This window comes from Cornus florida, unplaced genomic scaffold (assembly GCF_030987335.1).
Source record: "Cornus florida cultivar Cherokee Brave unplaced genomic scaffold, ASM3098733v1 CherokeeBrave_3.0.0_Hap2_Chr03, whole genome shotgun sequence".
NCBI classification, from domain to species: Eukaryota; Viridiplantae; Streptophyta; class Magnoliopsida; order Cornales; family Cornaceae; genus Cornus; species Cornus florida.
The window spans coordinates 73,257,527-73,284,598 of record NW_026775573.1 but is presented as its reverse complement, the minus strand read 5'-3'; the positions used below and the strand labels follow the sequence as shown (position 1 = coordinate 73,284,598).

The 27,072-nt window shown below is 35.5% G+C and overlaps 1 protein-coding gene across 1 annotated transcript; it reads right to left on the bottom strand.

The window, feature by feature from the left end:
- Positions 1 to 1,306: 1,306 nt before the first annotated feature.
- LOC132300776 (L-ascorbate peroxidase 3) lies at positions 1,307 to 24,326 on the bottom strand. Its single transcript, XM_059798011.1, has 9 exons — positions 24,121 to 24,326; positions 23,888 to 24,012; positions 17,364 to 17,413; positions 11,264 to 11,329; positions 11,136 to 11,184; positions 7,248 to 7,330; positions 6,941 to 7,020; positions 6,722 to 6,824; positions 1,307 to 1,755 (listed from the first exon to the last, which is right to left on the bottom strand). The coding sequence occupies exons 1-9, from the start codon at positions 24,231 to 24,233 to the stop codon at positions 1,561 to 1,563; spliced, it is 864 nt and encodes a 287-aa protein (XP_059653994.1). The 5' UTR covers positions 24,234 to 24,326; the 3' UTR covers positions 1,307 to 1,560.
- Between the last annotated feature and the right edge of the window lie 2,746 nt (positions 24,327 to 27,072).

Genomic DNA, 27,072 nt, shown 5'->3' with positions numbered 1-27,072 from the left:
TAATATTCTTTACGAAATATCTAGTGAATCAGAATCAAGCGACAGTGATGAAGAAGTCTACATGCTCAATTTTACTTCTCATCCCGAAGAAGAATCCTCTAACATTAAGCTCAGCAAGGTTATTAGAGAAGAAATTCAGTTTACGAACGAACAACTCAAAGATATACTCTTCAAAACCTTCTTGATGATCCAAACATCGAAAAAGTTTTGAAAGTCAAAATCAAACTCTCGAATCTTCAGATGGATCATAACTCTCCAGGTCTAGGAATTCAATGGAAAGTTCTCTATGAACTAACCAAAGAACCTGAAACTTCTACCCTTCCGATTGACCCCAAACTGGTCACTCTTTTTGAACCTCGACCCTTCGATTCAATAATTGAGCCAAAATTATTGAAATGGACAGATCTCGATATACCAAGAAATTGGCTATTCGAAGGTATCAATACAGAAAAGAAACTAAGAATAGAGGAACCAACAGTTACCACTATTCAAGCTTCTGGATCTAATCTCTATATCACCAATACAGAGAAACCTTACCTCCAAAGATCAGTCTCGGCACGACAACCTCATGAACCGACAGGATGGTATAAGCTCCTCCCTCCTCAACTGTCCAATATCCAGCCTTTAGAAAAAGGAAAACGTATCCTCACAGAAAAAGGAGTACCTATCCTTCCTGGATCAAATCACTCGATTCAAACCGCAAGATTCTTTCATTTCAGTTCCACAGTGGACATTTGTGCCTCTATGTATGACACAGAATATTTACCCGATGAGGACATATTCACATATTTTAAGTTCAAGACATTAGCACATATTTTAAGTTCAGGCATTGATACTCACCGTCCCAATGCACTAGAAACCATTGGAGAGGAAAGAAGGTGAGGGATTCGAGTTCCATAGTGGACATTTATGCCTCTCTATGTATGTATGACACAGAATATCATCGTAAGGATGAAAAGGGGCAAATGTTTCTTTGTATCCCCCTTCAATCCAAACCTAGTTAAAACATACAGAACCCTTTTCCATCCTGCTCACACATCAAATCAGAGAAGGATAACTTCCTCATACAAACTGTCTTTTCTCTCCCTCTCATACAGCTTCCATTTTTCATCCTTCTACAAACATGCCATTACCATAACTTGTAATGCAAGAACCCTAGGTTACAAGTTACAACAACCATCAAGGGCAAAAAAGGGAAAAGGAAAAAAAAGTATATGCACGATATTACAAGACCCCCTCCTGGCTTTATGGATGAACTCACTAATCAAATCTTTCGCGCATTGAATCGACAATTGGCCAACCAAAGGAAGTGAAATGAAACATTTTTTTAACATGCAATTTAATATTTACTTCAACGTGAAAGGAAAAAGACCAATTCTATCTTTCTACTAGTTTCGCTAAAAGGCAGTCTAGTGAAGGCCTTTGGTGTTGTATTATTGTAACTTATATCAAAATGAAAACACGAGGACTCAGCACTGTGTGGTAGATATAACCTTTCTGCCAATGATTTTATACAGACGATAAATTGATTTTTCAATAGAGAGATCAAACAAATTCTGCTTACTTCTTCTTCCGGACTTCATAAAAGTAACTTAGGATCGCCACAGCGGCAGCAACAGCAACACCGAAAGCACTTTGTGCCAATATGATGCTTTCCTTCACTGCTACCTTGGAACCAGAGGAACTTGGAGTGAACCCTAGCTCAGAAAGTTTCTTGTGTGATATTGCATAATCTCTGAAGAAAGCATCCTCATCCTGCAAGATGACAAAATAAAGCATGAACTAAGAGTTGAAAATTAAACCAAAAAGTATCTTATCAAATGAAAACAGTTGACTTGACCTCTCAGCACGTCGGATAGTCCAAAATATATTAGCTGAAAGATTGAGATATTCTCCTATTTTGGGTTTTAGATGGCAAAGACATCTTTTTTAGCTGGAATGGCACTTGATTGCTTGCAATTGGTCAGGTGTGGGTTGGTTGGGAGGGCACCACAATAAATTCATGTTTTCAGAACAAGGGAGAAAATAAAGAAAAAGAATGAGAAAGCATTCATCCTAGACCCAACCGACCCAGCCAATAATTAAGGGCCAACAAACCAAAACCAATTTACCAACCCAATCATTTTCTTTACAAATATCCATTAAGGATTCGAGACCTAACTTAATGACAAGAACAAAATAAATGTGCAAATGTCAATTAGCTCCTAATAGTTGACTAAGCGTGCACTCTGAACCAGCCTGCTTGAAATCAGCTAATTCAGTTGCCAAAACTGGTCCATCCAAGACTAGTGTACTTCATGTGTATGGGCTTATACTTATCAAAAAAAACAAAAAAAAAAAAGAAATATGTATGGGCTTACGACCTCCCTTACCGGAGTTAGAAGCCCTAACATCTCCAAACAGTTGACGCAACATGACAAATTTACCCTCAATAAATTTGTAACTGTAATTTTTGAATTTGAGACATCATTATAAAGTGGAGGAATTTCAGAACTTCCCTGACAACAATTCTGGGATTTTACGCCTCTTCGAATTCTGAATTCTGAGGCACATTGACAACCATAAAAGAAGAAAGGAAAGGAAAAGAACACTGATACCTGTTTGCAGATACCTTCAATTTCTACCATTCACAATCAAGGACCTGAATTCATCCTTAAATTTCCTCTTTTGTCCCATTCATGCTCTGTTACATATTGAATCTATGCTATGTTATGGATTCAAGAACTTGATTCTAGTGTATGGTGGAGAGAGAAAGAGAGAGAGAGAGTCAAGGAGGTGGTGGCTGTAGAAGGAGGTGGTGATGGCATTGCACTGGTTGTCTGAATTAGAAGATAGGATCTGGTTTGGTTCTTCAACCCCAAGTCGTGCCTATGACATTTGTATATGTGTGTGTGTGTGTCTGTGTTGAGTAATATACGTATATAATCTGCATCTGTATATTAATTATGTATATAGGCTCTGTGTGAGTGTGTTTGTGTGTGTGTGTGTGTGTGTAAATTGGAGTAAGGAAAGAAGAACGAACAAGAAACATGAAGGTTTTAGGGAAGGAAAGACCATAAAAAAGTCATGGGAAAGAGAGAGTGTTTTGTGATTTTAATACCTTTAATATGGAAATTGTTGCCCTCTCTCCGTTAGAGGAATGCAGGGAGGGAAATTTTTATATAGAACGCCATGAAGGCAAAACTGCTTGCAAGAAGCAAAGATGGAACTACTGTGCTATTGGATGTGGAAGCTCACCAGATATCAGACCACTAGTGTCATGATTTTCAACATGCTTGTAATTCTACACTGCTGCTGCTCTTAAGATCATCAAATGGCCATTACATGAGTTTTAAAACCAGCTAAAATAGTAGTGATATGAAAATCAAATGCAAATAAAATGACTACGCAATGCTAATCTCTTCCAGGAAATGGTTAAATTCATCATTTATAATTTTGAACAGGGTTAATAGTCTCATTTTGTTACATGAAAGGGTAATAACGCCATTCTGAGAAACATCTTTTAAACGGGTTTAGCGGATCCCTAACATATAGAAAATAATCTGTATTTTTGCCATAACCTCAAGGCAGGTTGATCATAATTTTTGAAGAAAGCTATAATGCGTGGATGCAAGCTGCAAGCTGCAAGCCTCACATAGGTCAGCGCATTTTATCCTAGTATCTGATATCTAGAACAACATAATGTTTTTATGTAGCATAGTGTTCAACATAGGCATTGCACTCTTTTTAATGCTATAAAGTAGTAACCTTATATCATTGGTTATTCATGTTTCTGACATAAGAACTACAAGTACTTTTGAAACATTCATGTAACATAGGTATTGCCAAGTCCAAATTAGATTGTCTAACACCGCAGCATAGATCACATTGAATTGCCATTAAATGCAACCCTTTGAGGATGGAAATAAGCCAAGTAGGTTGCTCAAGCTCAACTTGAAGATTAACAATGTGATTGGCAAATTTCGTAGAACAAAACTCACTCAATATAATTTAATGTTTAAATGCTTAGTGAGTGAAATAGAAATAAATTAGTTAGATGAGTTAAGTGTGAAGATAAAGCTTGTTTGAAGAATTCTACATCAAAAGGGCAAAATCGTCCAAGAAATTTTATAAAGGGCGAAACAATCCAAAGATCAACTTCAAAGGGCAAAGATGTAATCTTCTCAAGTCTTAAAAAGGTATGAATCACACTTGATTTCATCTATCACCATTTAGGCACATGCAAACACATTATTCATGTTCATATGCTTTGTCTTGCATTGTAAAACCTAGAGGTTCATTTGTTTAATTTAATTTTACAAATTAGGAAAAAATAAGTTTTCACAAAAATATATATATGATATATTAAGATTAAGATTCTAGAGCTTTCTCTTAAATATATATAACATATATATACACATATATATTTTCTGAATTTATATAGAAGGTTTATTTTGTGCTTAGGACTATTTTTGCTAAGTTTCCAAGTTTTCTAAACTTACTTCTATAGCATAAAAAAAAAGGTTTTCCATAATTGCATTCATGCTTATATTGTTAGGTTCTAAGGTGTTGTTTGATAAAACTGAAAATTTTAAGAATTAAGTCCCGGAATTTTTAAGTGGTAATTAGAAAATAAATATTTTTTTATATTTTTTTGAATTTTTAACGTTCAGCATTCAAAGAAAAGTAATGTCCCTATCACTTAAAATTTTGCTATTGATAAGTAAATTTCATTTCAGGCACTCAAACGGGGAGAAACAAACCGCCTAACAGCGACATTACAACTTTAAGCTATCCACAAAATCCATTTTGCCCCATTTTAAGTGGCGCTTAGTGTTTTCATTTATATTCAAATTGTGTTATCAAACGCACTTAATCCGTTCAGAATTAAGCACTGAATTGAGTTATCAAATAACACTTGAGTTGCCTTAGACACGTTTTTTTTTAGTATGCATCACAAAAACCTTTTTCTAGAACCTTCATGGAGTATTCTTATGTGTAGAATAAAGTCTTGAAAAAAAATGTCAAAAACAGTATGTTGCATATACATCGATTATGTTGCATATACATTGATCGAACCCTGCATATCATTGATCGATCGAGTCTTCAGCAACTTCGATCGGCAAAAGCAGTAAGATCATCAATGAGAATAGTATCGATCAATCGAAGCTTCAGAAATGTTAGATCAATGGACATTTTTTTTTAACTCAGGATTTGTTTCCTTAAAAGAGTTTTCTTGATCTTTTTGTGTCATATTAATGAATCAAGTCTAAAATATTTTTCAACAGAAAAGACCAAAACTACTTCATTAGAATTTTCTTTTCATTTTACTTGGAAAACAAGTTCTCAACTTCGAGGAACAAGTTTACTTGGAGACCAAGGATATAGAAGTGAGGAGCAAGTATTGTTCCCTATAAATACGAGGTCTGAAAACATATCAGACCTAGAGTACTTACCTTATTGCACTCAGCATTCTTGTTTGTTTGTTTATTTATCCACGAGTGTTTTTGTGAGAGTTCTACTTGTGTATATCCATAAGAGAATCTGTGAGAGAGATTATCTTGTGAGAATTGTGTGAGAGTTGAGAGCACCACACTTGATATTTGTATCTTGTGTTTTTTTCTTTTACATCATATATACCATTTTTTTATAAGTAAAAAAAATAAAATTAATAAAAAATTCTTTTACCTCATACATACGTATCATTCTGCATTAAATATGGTGATTATGATGATATTATTGTGTTGATATTATTGTTGCGGTATAAGCTTGAAAAGTTAACATCAACACAAAGCCACAAGTGCTACAGGCCAAATCAAACCTATACCATAAAGTGGTGGACAGATTGGATTCCAAGGTGAAGAAGCAGTGCATGATGGGATTGATGTGGATCAATGGGATTATGTAGCTGTTAAATTGATAGGCTGGAGGACGACTAAAGAGATGTTCTAGAATGCGCCTAGTAGAGCAGGTTGAAACTGAGTATGGAGTAAATCAATTGTGGTGAACGACCATTGAGGATTTGTTGTCTTGCTGAGTCTGGAGGTAGGCTAGTGTTCATCATGTTGAACTGGACTGGTTGTACCCTCTTTCTTCATAGTGAATTTATTGGCTAAGCCAAGTCCCTTGATTTTTTTATCTACCAGTGGGGGTAGGGTTTTCCACGTATAAATCTGGTGTGCAAGTCTCTAAACTCATTTACTTGACTGTGCACCATATACTCCACCCCCAGGTTTAGTCTCAGTTGAAACTCTTCAATTAGACTCATTCTTGAGCTATCTGATAAAAACACCTTTCACTACTAATCTCAAATGAGCTTTTACTCTTAACATATCTTGATTCAATCTTAAACATCTTAGTTTTTTAGTGTTAGACGCTCATTAGCTTGTGGAGATGAATTCAAGCCAAACTCAACAAGTTGATGAGCTTCAAAATAATATTATGACTTTTATTTCGGCAGCCAATCTCAAGCAAAGCATTCAATGAGCCGATCATGAACCAAGCTTAAGTAGCTGGTTCATCTTAATACCTTCTAACACCACCGTCCTCTAATAGGTTAAGTATCACAGCCAACTTTGACCGAAAATCAGGTCAACTGAAACTTTCAAGCAACTATGTCACTCCTTACTTGTCTACCTTAAGCAGTGAAACCACCATTATAACCATTGCTAAATGGGATCACAAAATGAAAAATGATTTACAATTTTATACTTGTCATCTGGTCGATATAAGCCTACATTACCTTTGCATAGAGCTCAACATATTGGCGGAACTCAGGATCATCCAATAAAGCCGTGTCTGTTGGAAGTTTCAACAGCCCCTCTGATTCTTCCGTCAGCAGCTCCCTATTTCAGATATTATTATTTGTAGAATAAATTAGAAACAAACTCAAAGGCCTGTTTTTTACCAAGTTAGAGAAAAAGGAACAGAAGAATATGTTGAATTGATATGTAAATCTTACACAAAGTATGAATTATCAAACTTCAGAGGCTCCCTAGTCCAAGGGCCATCAAAACCCGATCTCTCCGGATGGCACCTGCCCTATAACATGAAAACCCAGCCAGACAATAAATGTTTTCTAAAGGAACCCTTAGTACAAACAATACTTGGTTAATATTTCAAAAACAATTATTGCGTTTTCAAGAGCAGAAAATGCTTTGATTTCAGTTCCAGAAGCAAGGCAAGTATTTTTAAAGTAACACCCATGAAAATAAATAAATAAATTAAATTAAATTAAATTAAAAAACTGTAAGGAAAAAGAAGAATACCAGAGTGTGGCCCCCTGACAGTGCCACGATATCCTTGTCAGATAAACCCATCCGATAGAATATGTCCCTCAGATGTGACACACCTACCATCAATATACACAAGAACATGCAAGATTCAACTTCTATACAGCTGCCATGAAACCTTATTAAACTGCACACCATATCATAATCATGTATAAACACAATTCTTCCACGGTTTCAAAGTGCTAAAAAACAGAAAATTAGGGGGGAAAGGAGAAATAGGAGCTGATTCTGGTCATTCTGTGAGTTCACAGTGATGCAAGGCACAGCTATCCTCAGAAGGCAGCATTCAACTTCTCCATGACATCTTCATATATTCTTTTTTTTTTTTTTTTTTCCCCTAGTTATCTCATAGATTCTTCAAAATGAAAAAGCACCACAGTCCACTAGAGTAGAATTGTAATGCTGATAATAATAATAATAATAATAGGGTAAAGTACAATGACACCTCCTGAGGTTTGGCATAAGGACAGACATATACAAGTTGCCCTATTTTTGGACAATGAAAAACCCTTGTCAAAAATTCGATCCAAACAGCCCCTAAAAATTGTAAAATGTCCAGACTGACCTTTAATATTTTATTAAATTAAATTATAAAATATCAAAACTCTTAAATGGCGTTTTTACCCTTATACACTCATTACACCTCTATATCAAAACTCTCATCCTCTGTTCAGTGACTGCTCTCTCTCTCTATGAAGCAGAACTATATGGAAAGCATCAAGAGAAAATTAGAAGGCAAAAGGAGAGAGAGAGAGAGAGAGAGAGAAAGCAAAAGAAATAAAGAATAAGTTTGAGAAGAAGAGAGGAGAATTTCTCGGCATGAGAGAGACCCAAGACAACCACCACTACCAAAACCCCACCTCAAGACCAGAAAGAGAACCCAAAAGTCATCATCACTAAAATCAATTGGCAACTTGAAATCAATCTCCACCAAAGGAGAAAAATATAAGGGAAAAAAATTACCAATTTGACATCTTCAACGGCAATCACTGTGGGGCTCTGTTGCGGTCGATCTGTGCATGCGGATTTGATCGGCCCCCATTTTTTCGGGCCTCCCTCGTCATCGTGAAGAAGTCACCGCCATCTTGAAGCCACCGTCTCACATCGCCATCGTCACGAGGCCGTCGTTCAAAGACATCAAAGAGTCCTGTCGGCAACGATTGATTCCTCTCTCTCTCTCTCTGTTGTTTTTTGGTGATTTTTTGGATTTTCGGTGAATTCTGGGTTTTATTTGCGCAAATGAACAGTGGTGGTGGTCGTGGTTGTGAGGGTTGGGATATTGGTAGTTACGGAAGTGGACGTGGTGGCGCTAGTTGTACGGTGGCGGTGGGTGAATACACAATGGTGGGTGGTTTTGGGGATGGAGACGGTGTGTTAATGGTGGTGGTTTTGGGGATGGACATGATGTTGGGTTTGAGGGAGAGGCAGTGGCTGTTTGTTTGGGTTAGGGTTTGAGAGGGAAAGAGAAGAAGAAAGTGAGGAGAGAGAAAAATTGGGTTTCTCAGATGGGTTGTACCAGGCAATCCATTTACACCTATTTAATCTAAGGGCATTTAAGTCAATCGAAAAGGGTTGTATGTGTCAAAGGGTAATAAAGTCAATTCACCATTATCATAGTGTCTTTGTCAACTTTATCAAACCTGAGGGGGTTCCATTGTCCAAAAATAGGTCAACTTGTATATGTATGTCCTTGTACCAAACCTTAGGGGGTGCCATTATACTTTACCCATAATTATATAACAGCAAAATGACAATATTAACAATCAACATACTCACTATAATGATTATAGTGTCCAATACTGGTCACTTTTATCAAACATGCTTGCAGCTATAAGCGCTTTAAGCATAACCTCGCAAATCTCACTTTTGTCCACTCATTAGCGAAACACCAATGCACTACTACATCTTTGAAAACTGAATGTGATTTAAATCCATCGCCTAGAATCCAAGTATCCAACTATTAAAAGCATACACCAACAGGCTCCAGATAGGATAATTACCTGAAAAAAGGCTTACATAGAACAACTGACTAGATGTGGAGCGAACAACCTAATTGGATGATCCCTAAGTTTTAACATGGGGGTAATTTAAATTAAGTGACATTAGTGTAAGGTAAATATGGTGTAGTCACCAACAGACCTGTGACCTAGCGGTATCAGGCCCCTACTTCCCAAAGGGAGGTCAGGAGTTCGAACCTCAGTGGAGGCATGTGCGTGTGAGTACCAACTAGGGAAAAAAAAATAAAAAATGGTGTAGTCAACAAACTATAGCTGAATGTGAAATTTCAGACATGGAATACAAGTATAGCAAAGTTAAGAGTTTGCGATGATAAAATAGGAATCAATAGAGGAAATCCTATGATTAAGAAGCTTCTTCCCCAGCCTGACACATGGACACCATATGAAGCTCCTTGAATCCCTTCAGGGACATTGATGAAAGTGGGAAGCTATCAATAAAGCACCCATGCATAGAGGGAATATAGACCCCACAATGCAATCCAACAGTGGAGTCTGTGTCATCTTACTAAAGTCAGACAGTTTTATGTACATGCATTTATGAAATGGATTTTTAAATGAATTTGAGATAACGGTCATAACGGTCCATTTGGTACGATGGAAGAGTGAGAGACGGAAAAGAATGAGGGGAGGGATGGATAGTCTCTCCATTAGCTGATGGGAGAGAAAGGAGATAGGAAGAGAAGAGAGAAACGGAAGGAATGCCCTTCCCTCCAGGGCCCGGCCCACCATATCCCTTCATCTCAAAAGTGGGAAAAGAGGAGAGCAAGGGACAACCCACCTCTTTTATACCTTTTTCCATCATATATAAATATTGTTTCAAGATGCAAGGATCTAGTGGTAAATTTGTGAAACAGCAATTACTTTATTTACTTCTTCCTTTAACTTAACCAAAAAAAAAAGTAAAAACAAAATAAAGTTCTTCTTTCCTCTAGGTATACCTTCTTCTTCTCCTACCTTTGCTTCCTTCCAAGTTCCAATAATCCATCACGCACATAAAATAGAGTAAACTTTCTGTGATTTTGATCAAGAGAAGAGCTGAATAGTTGTATCACAGGAGTTTCACCAAGCTATGGGTAGTTCCACAAGGCAGGTAAAATGCCAGTTTTCCAGGCATCTTAATTATCAGACATATTTATCATGCATCAGGGTAATCAGGAATGTAAACCACACAGATGCTACCCACCAACGACCCAATTTATGTCATCTTACTGGAACCAGATGGCTTCATGTACATGTTCTATGATATTGATATATTTTATGAATTTTAGACTCCAATTTCTGTATTTCAAACAACATAAAAAAGAGAATGCATAATTGCACCACGAGAGCTTCACAAATCTCTGGTTAGTTCCCTGTGGCAAGTAAAATGCCTGTCAACCAGGTATCTTAATCACAAGCCACTTAGCCTAATTCATCTGTTCTGAGATTTAATCAGTAAAACAGATATGTGGGTTTGTCAGCTAATGCTAGTTACTATTGGCACAACGATGACTGCAACTATAAATACTAATTATTACATACATACAAAATCTATGCTCCTTCAATAATTTAGAAATCTAATGACCATTTAGTCTTTTGGGGGGATGAAAAACAACATTTGGAGTCAGAACGGTGGTACCATGGTAGCAAGGTTCTAAATGTTCTTTTCCTTTTTCCACCTTGGACAAGCACATAAAATTCTATAATATACCCAATAATATAATCAGAAAATTGAATGCTTACAAGTCAAAAGAAAAGAAATCCAAGATTGAAAACTCTGATGATTGAGAAGCCACAACAGCTCTTGACAAATATCATTAAACAAACCAAAGACACACAAACTAATTTAGAAGTAGCATTAAATGACCTTTAGAAGCATTTGGAAGCCGTCCTTCCTTGGGAGAAACCTTCGAATCCTAGAAGAAAAGCAGCAGTTAACAAAGAGAAATTATATAAAGACAAGCTACTTTCAGATTATATGACATAATAACATACCTTCCTACCAGGAACAAAGTCAATGGTCGGACCACCAGTGACCTCAACTGCAACAACACCGGCAAGCTAAAAGCAAAATTGGTGTATACATGTCAAATTATCTTCTACACTTCATGTACACATACATAAAATAGCTTAATTAAGGTAAATTATATCTTTTATTCTCTATGAGTTTATATTTAAGTCAGATCGCACTTGTTACCCATCAGAGGAGAAAAAAAGGTCAGATCACAATTCTTGTATCTGTAAATGCTTTGAAGCAAATTCACAATAAACCTATATTAAATACAAATGGAAGCTGAATTCAAACGTACTCATTTAACCTATGTATGAAGACATTAATAAGCCTTTTGCCCATTATAATAAAGCCTCTAAATGAATGTGGTTGACACTTTCACTCATGCTTCAAATCTCAATTGCATTTAGAATTAAACTACTCGAAATTATCTACACATCAACGTGATCTGTTTGGTAGACGTTATCCTGCAGTTGATGTTCTGCTGGACCTGTTTTGGGGTTGAGTAGTCCTGGTGCTATGCAGGTGGGCTTGATTGGTTGCTGTGATGTGGCTGGCTGTTCTTATTTCAGTTGATTATGGTGCTTCTTATGTGCTGTTGTGTTCGCCTGTTGCTTCTTCTACCTGCTGTTGCAGTGTATTTGGTCTTCAGTGTAGTGGTGTGGTTGCTGTGGTTTGATTGGCATTGGTGCTTTGCTGTTTGGCTGTATTGCTGTGTGGTATTCTTTTTTGACAGTGGTTTGGAATGTCCTCTCTGCTGTTGCTGTTTGTATGTCGTGGTATTCTGGGGGATGGTTCTTCTCTGATGTGTTGATTGCTTCACTAGTTGCTGGTTTGACTTGGTTAGACAGTGTTTTCCTTATGTTGCTGTGGATGCTGTTCAGTTAGTTCAAGGTCTAGTTGATGACTCTTACTACAGTGTTTGCTGATAGGTAACACTTATATGTGCTGTCCTGATTTGAAATGTTCATTTTGTTGTAGTGCTGTTTTGTTTCTGTCTTTTGCTTTTCTGAGGGTGTTTGATGTCTTCAGTCTGTTGCTCTGTGATATTTGCATCTATGTGTGGTTGGCTTCCAATGGTATGCCCTTGAGTTTTTGTACTATATTGTTCATTTCTATAAAATTTTCCACTTTACCCAGAAAAAAATAATAGTAATAATTATCTACTAAGAAGTAATTATCTACACATCAGAACTTCTTAGTTAACTTACAGCATCAGTGACCCCCTTTTTGGACAGGAGCAACAAGAGAGGAAAAAAGTGAGCACAGCTTTTTGGACATAACCTTGGGGGATATTAAATAAATAATCTTTATCTCAACCATATTCCACAGTTGACACCTAACCAACAAAACAACAAACTAATATTTCCACCAGCTAACCTATGTGTATGCCCATATGTGTATCCCAGCATGCCCATATGTGCATTTATTTTTTCGTTTATTTATTTATATATTCTGATAAGGACGTATATGTCTGTGTGTTTATAAATATAAGTAGACCATCTAATGTTTCACATGACAATATAACCATCAGCATGTCATATTGCTTGACATATGTCAAACACCTGCCATGCTTAGCACCACTAACCATTATTACATAACCTGCAAAATCCTATCTTTATCTAAATTCCAGTACCAGTCACCTGATTCAACATGGTACTGTTGTATTACATACAATTAATTATGCATTTAGCACTCATATCAAGCACATTTATATATTTTTTTTATGTCGATGTCGCAATCACTGCTAAAGTAATGTTTTATTTAGCAGTTTTCTATATGTTAAATACCAGTGGATGGGTTACTTTTTTATTGGCATTGCAAACACATCACATCATGGCAGGGTATCAATTTAATGAATCTTCCACTTATTTGATGGGATGGTTAAGAGATTATTTATGGTTAAACTCTTCATATCAATGGATATAACCCCTTTGGTATAAATAGTTTATTGGTTTGAGCATGGATGTTCTTATTTTGGACATTTGGGCTAATGGATTTATGTTCCTAATTTCATGGCGTGGATATTGGTAGGAATTGATTGAAACTTCAGCATGAGCTCATGAACATACACCTTTGGCCAATTTGATTGATGGAGAGATAAACCAGTGGCCCTTTCTATTGTGCAAGCAAGATTGGTTGGATTAGCCCACTTTTCTGAAGTTTTTTTTTTTTTTTTTTCATTTATGTAGCTTTCTTGATTCCGGCTACATCAGGTAAATTTGATTTTGGCATTAGATGAATAGGGAATATAACCTACCATTATATGTGAATATATATATATATATATATATATATATATATATATATGTATGTATATATGTAAACTTATATATATCATAACCAACCTATATTCTGCAAAGTGACTTGCCAAAAAAACAAAAAAAAACAAAAGAAGAAGAAAGAAAACACCTAAATAAATAAGTTTTACTTTTCCTTCCTTCATGGATAATGAAAATTATGTTTATTAAAGCATCAATCTGATAGATTTCACTCGATGTTTATATTAATTTTAAATTTTGGTTATTCACTTAATGTTTGCAGATTGATATTTGAATTTTTATTTTAAGGAGAAAGAACACTGAAATTTTACGTGGAAAACCCTAAACGGAGAAACTACGGGACATTGTCCAACTATGAACAATCCACCATGAGAAGAACTGTTACAACAAGGCTAAAAGTTCCCTCACCTTAAAACTCCTAATTGCCTCTCAACACAAACCATAGCCAAACTCACACTCAGAGACTTCAACCCTTAAGTCCGCTCCGCCAAAGATTCTGCTCATGTTATCTGCTTCTCCACAGGTTTTTCAATCCTTCTGCTCTGATCTAGATCGATCAAATTACTCTTCAATAATTGTCGGATGATCTCCTTCTTGTTGATTACTCAATCACACATGTTGGTCAATCTATTGAAAATACTAGGATAAAATGATTTTCTCTCTCTAGAATAAGAGTCTCTCTCTAGAATGATTAGAGGCTCTCATCCTAGAATGATATAACTCTATATTTATAGCCAGAGGAGACTCGTCCTATATGATAAGTGACAAGTTGAATCCTTGTAGGATCCTAATTTTAGAGAGTTACCAAAAATAAAATTCTGCAAGGTTCAATTGACCGAGCCATCAATCAACAACTTCTAGAAACTGCTCAATTGTTCAATTCTTCTTTTGCGGCTTACTGGAGGTTTTAAAAAGAAATAAAAAATCAATTGATCCACCTTTCAATCGAGGCTTACTGGGAGAGCCCTCGGTCAATAGACGAACACCTTTTTCCAATAAAAATGTAATTTTAAAACCTGTTCATAAATCATCTATTCAAAAAACTAATTTTCAAAAACACATTTAATAAGTATTTTGTGCCTCCTCAAGAACCGGAAGCGAAGCACTATGTCGGGACAGGGGGACGGGAAAAGAAATGGCTCCGAAGAAAGAAATTGGGTTTTCCAATGCTAACGAGATGCGCCGATCTTTCTAAAGTCTGTTTACGTGCCTTAAATATGTAATTGAGCGTACAGATCATGCGCCATGTTCTCAATGAATCTTTGTATACATTATCTTCAACGCTTGTACTCACATTACTCATAACATTTTGGCACATTACAACCCAAGTTTTGAGTAGGAAATTGCCAACACATGACTGAAATTTTCAACACAATCTTCCATTCTGAACTTAGTAATAATGGTATGTTTGGTTGGAGGGAAGGATTGAAGGAGGATGGATGAGAGGAGGGATGGATAAACATTTTCGTGTTTGGTTGAAGGAAGGGAAGAGAGGGAGGAAACAAGAAGGGATGCTTCATCCCTCCTTCCTTTATGTTTTTCTATCCGCCCACTTTTGGGGGGAAGAGAGGAGAGAAAGAAGGCATAACTACCTTTAAATTTGTAATTTACAATTTTAACCTTTTCAAAAATTGTGAAATGACTAAACTGTCTCTTTTTTTTCTTTTTCTTTTTTTGTTTCTTCTTCATCATCACTGCCACCGGCAATGAAGCCAGTCGCCGCCTTCCTCGCGAGAGAGAAGCCAATGGTGATAGTGATCGATGACGAGGAAACAATGAGAACAACGGCGTGACTCCGGCAAAAATAATGCTAGTGAGAGCGATTCAGATTCAAAACACGAGGAATCATCCGGTGAAAGCACGGTGACGTAAATTAATCACCCACCTTCAAAATCCAATCAAAAGCCTCTCTTGTCACACTCAAATCCAATTCCCCAGTCCTTAATCTCTTGGGATAATCATCGCTGGGCAAATGCATTTAAATTTTTTTTTTTTGATAATTAACAAATGCATTTTCTCTCTCGCCCATTAAATAAAAACTCCCATCACTGAGCAATGGTAAACCAATCAATGGCTCTGATCTATCAATGCCAGAGACCAGGTTTGGATCATCTGTTTGATGGGTTTGGTCATCTGTGGCCACTGAATCAAGATCATTTGTTTGTGCTCTGTAAATCCTAGTGAAATCTCATCAAAATGAGATTGTTGAAACACAAATTTTTTTTTTTATATAATTTTTGGCATGTAGAATATAAACCCGGCGTTGGCCGCTCCGATGCAGTGATTGTTGTCAATGAGCCCGAAGTGTCCTCTGGCGCAAAAGAGGACCAGCCAAGCAATGCCGGAATGTCAATGAAGCTCGCCGATGGCTTTAGGGAAGACCGGCCAGCCCAATTCTGGCACCTGAATGAGGCGATGAGTTTCCATGAGCTGGCATGCATAGGTAACCAGCAACCGGCAATCGGGTATTGTACCGGTGACCAGTAATGAGTGGAAGACTGGTTGCTCCGGCATAGGAGCGAAGTTTCAGGCATTTTGGACACTTGGGTCGGTGGTTTTTGCTATCTGGTAAAGCTTCCTCCACCATGTCTATGGCTTTAGCTGCAGCTTTCTATAGTAAGTTCAATTGTTGGGGCTGTTTTGAAGGTATCAGCTGATGAGTCCTCTTTGGCTGGCATTGGGTACTGAAGCATTTAATTAGTTGCCGGCATCGGTTCAGTGTGTGTGTGTGTGTGTATATATATATATACATATAATATAAGGGCATTACTGGAAGAGATAAGGGTGTTTTCAGAATTTCATATACTAAAAGTGTCAAATTTATAACAAAACAGTGACCTCAAGCCCTTCTTTGCTCATTTTTTCAAACATAACGGACTTAATTTTTTTTTGATAAATCAAACATAACGGACTTATATACCCAACATAAAGGATAGGGGTGTTATTTGCCCAAAATGTAAACATTAGGGGTGTTTTTCTCACTTTACCCATAAGTTAATAGAGAGACTTCAAATATCAAGAATATAGTTTGCACGAGCTACAGACTCTAAGACTTTTATTAGTAAAAGAGACATAACCTTAGTACTTATCAAAAAAAAAAAAAAAAGAAAGACATAACCTCAGTTTTATAATGTCAATTGACTATCTAAGGCAGATGTTTCTTCCCAATTCTTGTTTCATCAAAGAATTAAAAGTCTTACAAAACAATGGTTAATTGGTGTTGTATGTGCAAGTAGCCGGAGGAAACAGTGAACCATCTCCTTCTTCATTGCCCAGTGCCGAGGGACGTTTGGTCTATGTTCTTAGTAGCGTTTGCCATGTTTGGGTGTTCTCTAGCTCGACCGTGGACATGATTGAGGCTTGGAGAGGGTGTATAGTGGAGAGCCGAGCCAGAGATGCATGGAGGGCCACTCCCCATTGTTTATGGCGGGGCCTGTGACGCAAGAGGAACAGGAGATCGTTTGATGGAGACGAAACTCATATTTGGTCTCTCAAATACAATATTTTGTCTACTTTATTCATTTGGGTATATGATCGTAATTGTAAATCTTTGGGGCATCTTTTGGGTTTTGTGGATTGCTTGAAATTATAGTGGCAGCCTTTGGCGCCTTGTGTATTCTCTTGGGAGTGCTCCCCTTTTGAGCACCTTTAATGAATTCTTATTTATCAAAAAAAACAAAGTCTTACGAAACAAAATTGAAGGAGAACAAGTGAACAACCTCTACCTATGCTATTTCTCCCACATGTACCATCCAAGTCTAAAAAACAAGTGCACAAATTATTCTGACACTATAATAATCACCTGGTATAGGTCCGCATATGTAATCTTCGGATGTTTAGACTTCACTTCCTCTGCCATCCAAAGTTAAAAAAACATCCATTAGAAAAAGTAATCAAAATTTTAACTTCAATCAAATTACTTCAGGGAAACAAAGATGATGAAATTTTTATCGAGTACATGATCAAACTAAAATTATCCACAAGTCTACAGATTAAATAAGTACAAAGCAGAACAGATATTTCAAACATGTTATATGGTAGTTTGCAATTTATTTCTGTAAATATATTGTCAAATATATATATATATATATATATATATATTAAATCATAAATTTGAATATCAACAAATTTTAAAATTCTATCAATGAATTTCTCCTATATGACAATATTTGTCTAATAATCTACCATGCAATAGTATCCATGTTACCTTTCAGACAATAATTCTTGTCATCAATGTCACTTCAATACTGTAATTTGACATAAAAACCTTATCGACCTGAATGTAACTGCTCCTTTTTTGAGCCAAATAAAGTAAAATTTGAAATCTAAGATATACCAATATTTTTTGGGAAAAAATCATCAGAATTCAATTCTTCATGATATGCTGGATACCAGATGGATATGTGGAGAATCCCTCGAAATAAACCAAATATTAGAATGGACTGACCAACAAAGTTAAATCATTTCTTTAATCATTCAAATCAATAAAAACTTTGTCAACTAAATGGGTATGTTTCAAGATGCTGGAGGCTACTAATGGCAGTGCAATATCATAAAATTTAAAAACCGAGTCTAACATAATTTTATTATTATTATTATTAAAATTAGATCTGAGAATATATTAATGAAAAGACAAAATAATCTCGATGCCATGATGTGTTGGAGATGTTCAAAGAAACAAAGGAGGTAAACTTTGAAGCGTAAGTTTCTGAATATTCCCGTATCTCATCTTTAGAGGATGCAAAGGTACAGTAGTTATGGTCCAGGGAGAAAATGCATTGGAATGAAAATTTCAATAGGTCTGAATAATTGAAAAATGGAGTGGCAAAGGCATTGTTTCTCAACTGTGCCCCCCAAAAATGTAGAATGCATTAGGAAGAATATCAACTGGAGATGGGATTGTTTGGTTGAACGATTATAAATAGGTTTTTTACCGTGCAAGGAAGTTTGGATACTGGAGCCCCTTTTATAGGTTTCTTTCTTCAAGCAGGTAGCATTTTGGGACAAAATCCTTATGGTGAATCATTTTAGTAATAGAGGATGAGCAATTCCCAATGGAGTTGTATGTGCAAGGAACCATGTAAGACAAAATTTGTGAACCATTTAGGAGCTCATCCCTTTACAATGAAAAATATTGTGCTAAATTTTTTACCATTTGGTTTTCAACTCATATTAGAAAGGTCAATATTTTATTGTGAGATTTTCCGGACAAGTCTTTAAGCCATGTTGCTAGATCATTCCAATGCTTGCTGGTCTTTATGTGAGAGTAATTCTTCTCTTTGTCCCTACTCCCTAAAGGAACCTCCTGCTTTTGTTCTTATCCTCATTTTGTTTCAAATACACATCTTTTACCCATAAAAAATAATTTGTTAAAAGAAGGAAACTCCTGTGTTTACCTTATTTAAAGTTTTTGCATACCAACACCTATATTTGCAGCTGGTATTTGAGCTAATCCCAGAGTCCCACCATAGAGCATAAACCAACCTTCACCACTACTTTGAAGTGCTAGCCCAAGCAACAACAGGTAGAGAACATATTCAACCTCTTAAATTTCTTCCTCTCATTTAGTTCACGCGAAATGCATGTGACCAAAAATAACAATTAAAAAATAGAATGGTAATCATGAAATAATTAGCTAATATAACAATGCACAACAATATTAAATAATTTAATGCTGTTTCAGTATTTTGTTATGTTACAATGGGATTTGTCTCTATCTAAATGTTATTTTTTAAAATTTGTTTGCTTGGACATTATTTATTCAAATCTCGAAAACATTGATTGCACTTAGAAGAAAAGGTAAAGTTCTTCCATTCTCTTAAAGATTAATTCAATATAATTTTGAAATTCAAACTATTGCCTAAATGTTGTGTAAAACACATAAGAGACGAAATACCACTTGTATCTCAAAGTTCTCTAAGAAAAACATTAATATTCAACAATCATTATTGAATATAATTTTTTTACTATTTGTATAGTAATTCAATAATTATTCATGCTCATTCAATTTCATTTTACATAAATGATGACAGGTATTATTTTACATAATTATATTGTGTAATGTGTGTGCTCATTTGCAAACAAATAATTTCAATAGATTTCGCAATCTTTCTTTCAAGTTGAATTGTTTATTGTTTACAGGAAGTAAGACGTGTTAAATTTCCAATTTTTACAAACATACATTAACAACATAATTTATTATTCTTATTATTATTTCTAATAGAAAGCAAACTAGTTCAGAAAAATAACTTCCAATACAATTCTTGTCTATCAATGAAGACCACCATCGAAGTAATTGGGCGACCACAATTTTCGTAAAGCAGGCACTTCTCTTAGTAAGTAGGTAAAGCTGACCACAAGCATCATTTTCTTCTTTTTTTTTTTATTTTATAAGTCCACAAACGTCATTTTCTAAAAGCAATGTGTGCCTCAAGTTATGTGTTTCACATAAGTTCCATGCCTCATAACTAAAGAAATGCTTTTTGAAATGCCTCATAGCTCAGGTCCATGTCACAAGATTGTAACCTATAAACAATATATTGTTTTTCATCAAGTCAAAATGAACAATTCTTCATCAATTTGCACTCAGTATTCCACTGTGATTATTAATAAAACTCATAGACACTGTAAAACAACATAATTTTCTTCTTTCAGATTACTTTTGACCAAGAAAGGTCATCAATGTGAAATGAGAATTCACAATTAACAAAGTCTGCACGCCAATACAAGTGCTTGTAACTTTTCCTCAAGTTCTTGCTTCTCATTAACCAATTTAAAGTGGATATATAAATCATCCAATGTGTGAGATATAAATTTTGTAATAGGCTAATTTCATTGTCAAAACGTGTCCAATCCAGTTGTAATTTTTATTTGACTTTGAATCTTGATGTCGGAAGCAGAACTACAAGTGCACTGCAACCTTGGTCAATCATACTTTGATTCAATGAGAACATCATTTAGAGAAGGGTATGTTGTGTGAGGACACTTTATCTTTTAAGTTTGGTGAGGTAGGACTTAGGAAAAACTTGTTTTTATCGAAAAATTCAAAATTTGTAATAGTCCGACCAGTCCAACTTTTTCCCATCGTTCGCACTTCATCAAAATGATTTACTAAAGTTTTTCTTGAAATCTGTAAAAGTCCAACTGGTCCAAATTTGTCCGACCGGTCGCACTTGTCGAAATACCCGTTGTGTTATAATCTGGGCAAGTCTGACCGGTCTCACTTTTTCGGACCAGTCGCGCTTTCCTTTTTGCGCCAAACTTCTTAAGATGTCCTTGTACAACTTTGTCTTTTTTTCCAAGCTACATAAGGACTCTCAAATGGTCAAACCCCTATAAATACTCTTCTTCCCTCATGAAAATTAAGAGCTTAGAGAATATAATTTTTACAATTAAGAACGCTTTTTTAGAGTATTTTCCACAGAAAATCATCCTTGATTTTTTTGTATGTTTTTCTTTATTTAAGAGCACACACTATTACACAAGAGTGAATTAGGTTGGTGTTCACTTTCTGATCAGAGTCCGAGAAATTTAAGGATTGATACAAATTCCGTTCAAAGAACCAGGGTTTTGTTTTCCCTTCACAAATTCAGAGTTGAAGGAAGGAGGATTCGATCGTGCTACGAAAGGGACAAAGCATTAGTGGAGTGTTCGTATTCTTCCAACTACCTTTCTACAAGGATTGAGGAGTAAGTCTGGAGTCTAGAGTGTTTGGACAGGGGAATTGCAAGGCCAGAGGCATTCAGCAACAAGTTCTTGGTAGAGCGAAGTGGGTGTGAGCCTAAGACAGAGTATGTACTTTGTTTCAAGATACTAGTTCGTTTCGCTTCAAACTGCGAAAGTCTCTGTAGTTTTCGTCCCATATGGTCAAATTTCTTCCAACAAGAGTTTCCACACTAAAAACCTGGTGTCAATCTCTAACTCTCAATTTACTTTACTGGCACTTTATTTTTGCTTTGTGGGTTTGCTGTTAATTTTATTTCGGTAAAAATAAAATAGGCAAAAGCTTAGACAAAAGGACTCATAAAAAATAAAAATAAATAAAAACAGACAAAAGGGCAAGTTAAACCTATTCACCTCCCCTCTAGGTATTTTTCCAAAGTTTTATTCCGCATCCATTCCGTATAGCACAACTCACACAATGTCATCTTATTCACACATTCTTTCTGGTAAGTATAGCATCATTATTGACATATGCACGTGCACAAGTGCATACAAACTAGCAATGCTTGTGGGTGATACCCTAGTAACTCATACATACAGATATAAGAGAATATAAATATACTCTAATGTTTTAGTTTTCTGTTTCATTTTTACACTACATAATTATTTGGAACATAAGATAGTGTGAGGCTACGTCACGCAATTCAGTCCTAATGGATTTTGACTTAGTAATCAGAAGTCTAACACCATTCTTTGCCTTTGTTTCATAAAATACAATTAAAAGGCATTTAGTCAAGAAAAGCAATTTGTTAGTTGAATGAAAGCATCATATAATAATGGCACTAAGGTTTGCATTACGAAAATCATCGTAATGATACAACAATTTATTTTCCTATGTGAAAACAAATGCAGTTCTTAAACATTTCCAAATAGCAAATTTGAGTTTTCTTCTGTGCAAATTAACCATGGTTGGGAGCCTATCTAACATCACAAAAGTAGCATTTACAGACCACCTTGGCCAACACTTACCCCAGCAGCTGCAGCCAGGTGTTCTCTCTGTTTGCATGATAGAGATACTAGAGACCACATCTTCTTCTCCTGTCCTTTTGCTCAAGAGGTGTGGAGATGGGCTATTACTATGCTGAACAGGGATTTGTCTACTTTTGGTGGTGGAACTCAGCTAGGGGATTGGTACTCCTGGTTTTGGCAGCAGCAACATAATTCCAAGATCATTCGAAGCTACTTTGTGGCTCTAGTATAGGGTATATGGCAAGAGAGGAATGCACGACTTCATGGGACTACTGATACACCTCCAGAAGTGGTGGCTAGGAACACGTTATTTGAAGTATTAGATGTCCATCATGTATCACTATCTAATTTCCTGGTGTGGGCATCATGTTTTTACCTTTTTGGTTTATTGGAAGTGGGCTTTCTCAATATGAGATGTACACTTTAATTGATATGTCTTGACTGGGGGATGCCCTCTGTGCACCTGTATTGTTTGTTTTTTCTAATACATCACCAATTATTAAAAAAAAATATAGCAAATTTGATGTGTAATAGGTTCTAAAACCTTTAAGTCCAACCCACTTTGGGCAATTTGATTCTTATATTCATTGGCCCAATTTTATTCCATTGGCCCATATTTATCTAGTCTAATTTCATTTTTCAGTCAAATTTCATAACTAGAAATATTTTGAATCTTCAATTACAAAATTAAAAGTAATGCTACCAAAAAGTCATGTTTTTGCACAACTTCAATGGATAAAGTCCAACAAGGACTCTTGTCAGCATTTAAAAAAGAATAAAATCTCTCTCCTAGGTGCTTATCACAATCATTGATTACCACATCAAACAGTTCAAATAACGATTGTCAAGTTTATCATTTTTCCAAAATTGATGGCCCTTTGACTGCCAAAAATTTAGCCCACAGTTTAATGTGTTCGTAATTATTGGCAGACCCTACAACCGTATAAAGGGCTCGCTAATTTTAAGATTTCACACACAAAGAATCCTACTTACCTCTCACGTTTTTATTTCTCTCTTTCTCTTGAGCTTTCAATCTATTATCTATATCTTCTACATATTTTGGAGTTTCATCCGGGCATCTTTAGTTACTTCAAATGCCCCAACAGTAGAGTTGTTTCGAGATTCAGTTGGGTGTTTGTACCTGCACGATAAGCAGGACACTCTTCCTTTAGGAAAACACAATCTGCATGCCTCACCTTTCTTCAAGCAAATTCTTGACTTTAGGTTTTGTTAATTTTATGTTTATCCATTTACCTTAATTTTAGAATTTTTATTAGTAGTTCATTCTGCCAGGCCAGTTCTTGACTTTAAGTTTTGTAAATTTTATGTTTATCTATGTGACTTAATATTTTTAGAATTTTTATTAATTGATCTATCGTATAATTTTCCACCATATTCTTGTTAATTTATATTCATTGTTGTTAAGAACTTAAGATACTTTATCTAACTTGCAAGAGAAGAGATTAGTATAAATTCTACCCAACAAAATTACTCAACTAGCAACTACTTAAGCAAACAAATATACATACATAACTCCTCTCATAACCATATAATTGTATCAATCTCATGTATAATTTTCCCAATAATAAAATCAAACTCGAAATAAAATAAAAAAAAATAAAATAAAAGCATTACCGCAAAAATCAATGGCAATTTTCAAGCCATTATTTGATCCATGAGTGTACTCTTCCTCATTCCTGATCGAGCCATTAGGGCCACCTGTCTTCGTATTAACATCATACGTACCAGCGTCGTGCCACCTAAAAAGAATACAAAGATCACAGAATTATTCAATTTTGTTCACAAATTTTCTCAGGAACCAATCAGAGTGATATGTGTGTATAGATAGAGAGAGAATGTGTGTGTACGCCAAGCGAAGCATGATGGGAGCGCAGTTCTTGTTGGAGATGAAAGCGCGGAGATCACGACGAGCCTTGTCGATTTCTTTCAGATACTCCGTGTCGACGATAGGTTTCGCCATTGAAATTCTCTCACTACTACTGGAAATGATGAGAGAGAGATGAAAAGGAAATGGATTTTGATTGGTTTCGAAGGAGTACACGGAATGGAGTTGTGGAAGCGAGACCACTGATATAAGATTAGCCCGGTAGACAGAGTGGTGATCACACGCGCTCATGCTTCGCTAGGACTGCTTTGAAAACTAGTACGTGATAGATTTTTTATTTTTTATTTTTTATTTTTTATTTTTTCCTCCGATAATTAAAACTCAAACATACGGCACCTTTATGTTGAGAAAAAAATAAAAATCAAAGTATCGGAACTAATAATCATTAACTAATAATAACTCATTCCAACTAAGAAAAGTTGTGAGCATCAATGTTCATGTTTTTTAACAAAATATTACCTGAACACTTGTTTATTAGAATCTATATTTGTTTGTAATCAATTTTTCTACTTATTTCATATGTCAATATAAATAAATGTCAATATAAATAAATGTGTACATATATGATATATTCTTCCAAAATCTTTGACAATGGTTCCTTTTTTACTTTCTCCTAATGTGTTTTCATGATACAAAAGGTGATAATGGGTCAAAACGGTACTTTCTCAGGCCATATGTATCAGTCTTTTCAGATTTTGACTCTCCAAAAATGTCACTTTCGCTTTTTTAAGAGCCACATCAGTAATTCGTTAGCAGCTCTCCTAATTTTCGCTCTCCAAAAAAAAAAAAATTTAATTAAATTTGTTTTTTTTTTTTTTTTTTTTTAACTGATCGTAACAACTATATTTCTTATCTTATATAATGAATACTCATTTGCTCATCTGAAAATCATCACTGCATTCATCTCTTTCCATTATAGCAAAATATCATTATCCGTCTTTTTCAATTTTGAAATTTTAATGGCTTCGTCATCATAAGCTTTTTTTTTTTTTTTTTTTCCTAGTTGGTACTCACACACACATGCTTCCACTGAGGTTCGAACCCATGACCTCCCTTTTAGAAGTAGGTGTTGGAAACGGGCCATACAAAATAGAAACTTTGGAGTAGATTCCACTAAGAGTTTTTTGCAGATCTAGAGACGAACTTGTTCCTCTCCATAAGGAGATGAACTTAGTATATTCACTTTCTCAAATTCGTATCCGGGCGAATGAGAAATTAGCTCCAAAGTGAGGTGGTTGATAAACCTAAATGGGTATGCAAAATGTGGGAAGTACTTGTCCCACATGGAAAAATGTTGAAACCTATTGAAGTTTAAATCAACCAACTTTAAGACTTGGGTTTAGGCCTAATGGCACCCAAGTTTTTAAGAGGGGGAGGACCTAAGCAAGCTTGGGTCCAAACTGTTTACCAAACACGCGTGCGCCCTGCCCAATCCAGGCTTGGGTTTGATTGTGAAGTTCGATTAATTTTTTATTAAATAGAATTTGGGCCTGTGTTTGGATTTAATTAAATTTTTAGCCTGGGCTTATTTAAATTGGTTTGGGTTGAATCTAAATTAAAAAACAACTTTTTAGTTTTTTCCAAAGGGTTGCACCTACCCGAATAGGTAAAAACCACTTTTTAGTTTGTTCTAAAGCGTTGCACCTACCCGAAAAGGCACCTTGTTTAAAAATCACTTTTTAGTTTTTTCCAAAGGGTTGCACCCACCCAAAAAGGCATCTTGTTACCTACAAATACCCCCCTTTGTATCAATTACAAATCACTCCATTCAGAATTCTCTTTTCTAATTCTGAATTCTCTTCCTACTTCTCTCTTCTTCTAGAATCAGATTTTAGTATGTGGGTTCGAGCTTTAGTCTGTGGGTTCGAGCCTTAGTCTATGAGAGAGTACTACACCGAGCCGGTTCACCTATTTCTTCGGTTTACAGTGTTACTACCAAAGGAAGACAAATTGTTATATCTTGGGAGATAGACGTCACTGAGTCTGTTAGCACCATAACGACGCGAATCTATAGTGAGGACATAGAATCAAATTCTAGCCTCGACTTATAACCAGGTTCCTTTATTTTGTATATTCTTATTTTATTATATAAAACTATATATTATAAGAAATTATATATACATATATATATATATATATATTATTTTATAATAATAATAATAATAATAATAATAATATATATAGACACACATTATATCTTTACATAATATTTAAATAGTAATACTATAATATATGGTATACTTAGACCATTATTTTGGACAACAATCTTAAGACAGATTCTGCTTCAATATAGTATTAATTATTTAACTATTATTATTGTAATTATATTGTTGTAAATTGACTTGTGGTCTGTATATTTAATATATAACAGATGAATGGCACGTACGAGTACTACTATGCCTAATGTTCCTATCAGTCATAGGGAGAAGCCCGAAAAATTTAATGGGGCGGAGTTTAAAAGGTGGCAACAGAAAATGATGTTCTACCTTACAACTCTGAATCTAAGCAAGTTCCTAACTAAGACTGCCTCAGTACTAAAAGAGGGTGAGACTGACGTTACAAAGGTATGAGCTGTTGATGCATGGAAGCATGGAGATTTCCTATATAAGAACTACATCCTTAATGGATTAGACAACACTTTATATAATGTGTACAGTCCAATAAATACTCTTAAAGAGTTCTAGGAGTCACTAGACAAGAAGTATAAAACAGAGGATGCTGGTTTGAAGAAGTTCGTGGTCGGACGATTTTTGGACTTCAAAATGGTAGGCTCTATGACAGTCATGAGCCAAGTGCAGGAGCTCCAGCTAATCCTACATGAGATACATGCTGAAAAAAATGATATTGAGTGAATCTTTTCAAGTGGCTTCAATCATTGAAAAATTGTCACCTACTTGGAAAGATTTAAAAAATT

Bases quoted from the DNA above. Each gene is read 5' to 3' on its own strand.
- LOC132300776 (XM_059798011.1), bottom strand. From the start codon at position 24,233: ATGGCGAAACCTATCGTCGACACGGAGTATCTGAAAGAAATCGACAAG. The intron at 24,013-24,120 runs GTACACACACAT...TATTCTTTTTAG, and splicing joins CCCATCATGCTTCGCTTGGC to GTGGCACGACGCTGGTACGT. The intron at 6,825-6,940 runs GTAAGATTTACA...TATCTGAAATAG, and splicing joins TTTGATAATTCATACTTTGT to GGAGCTGCTGACGGAAGAAT.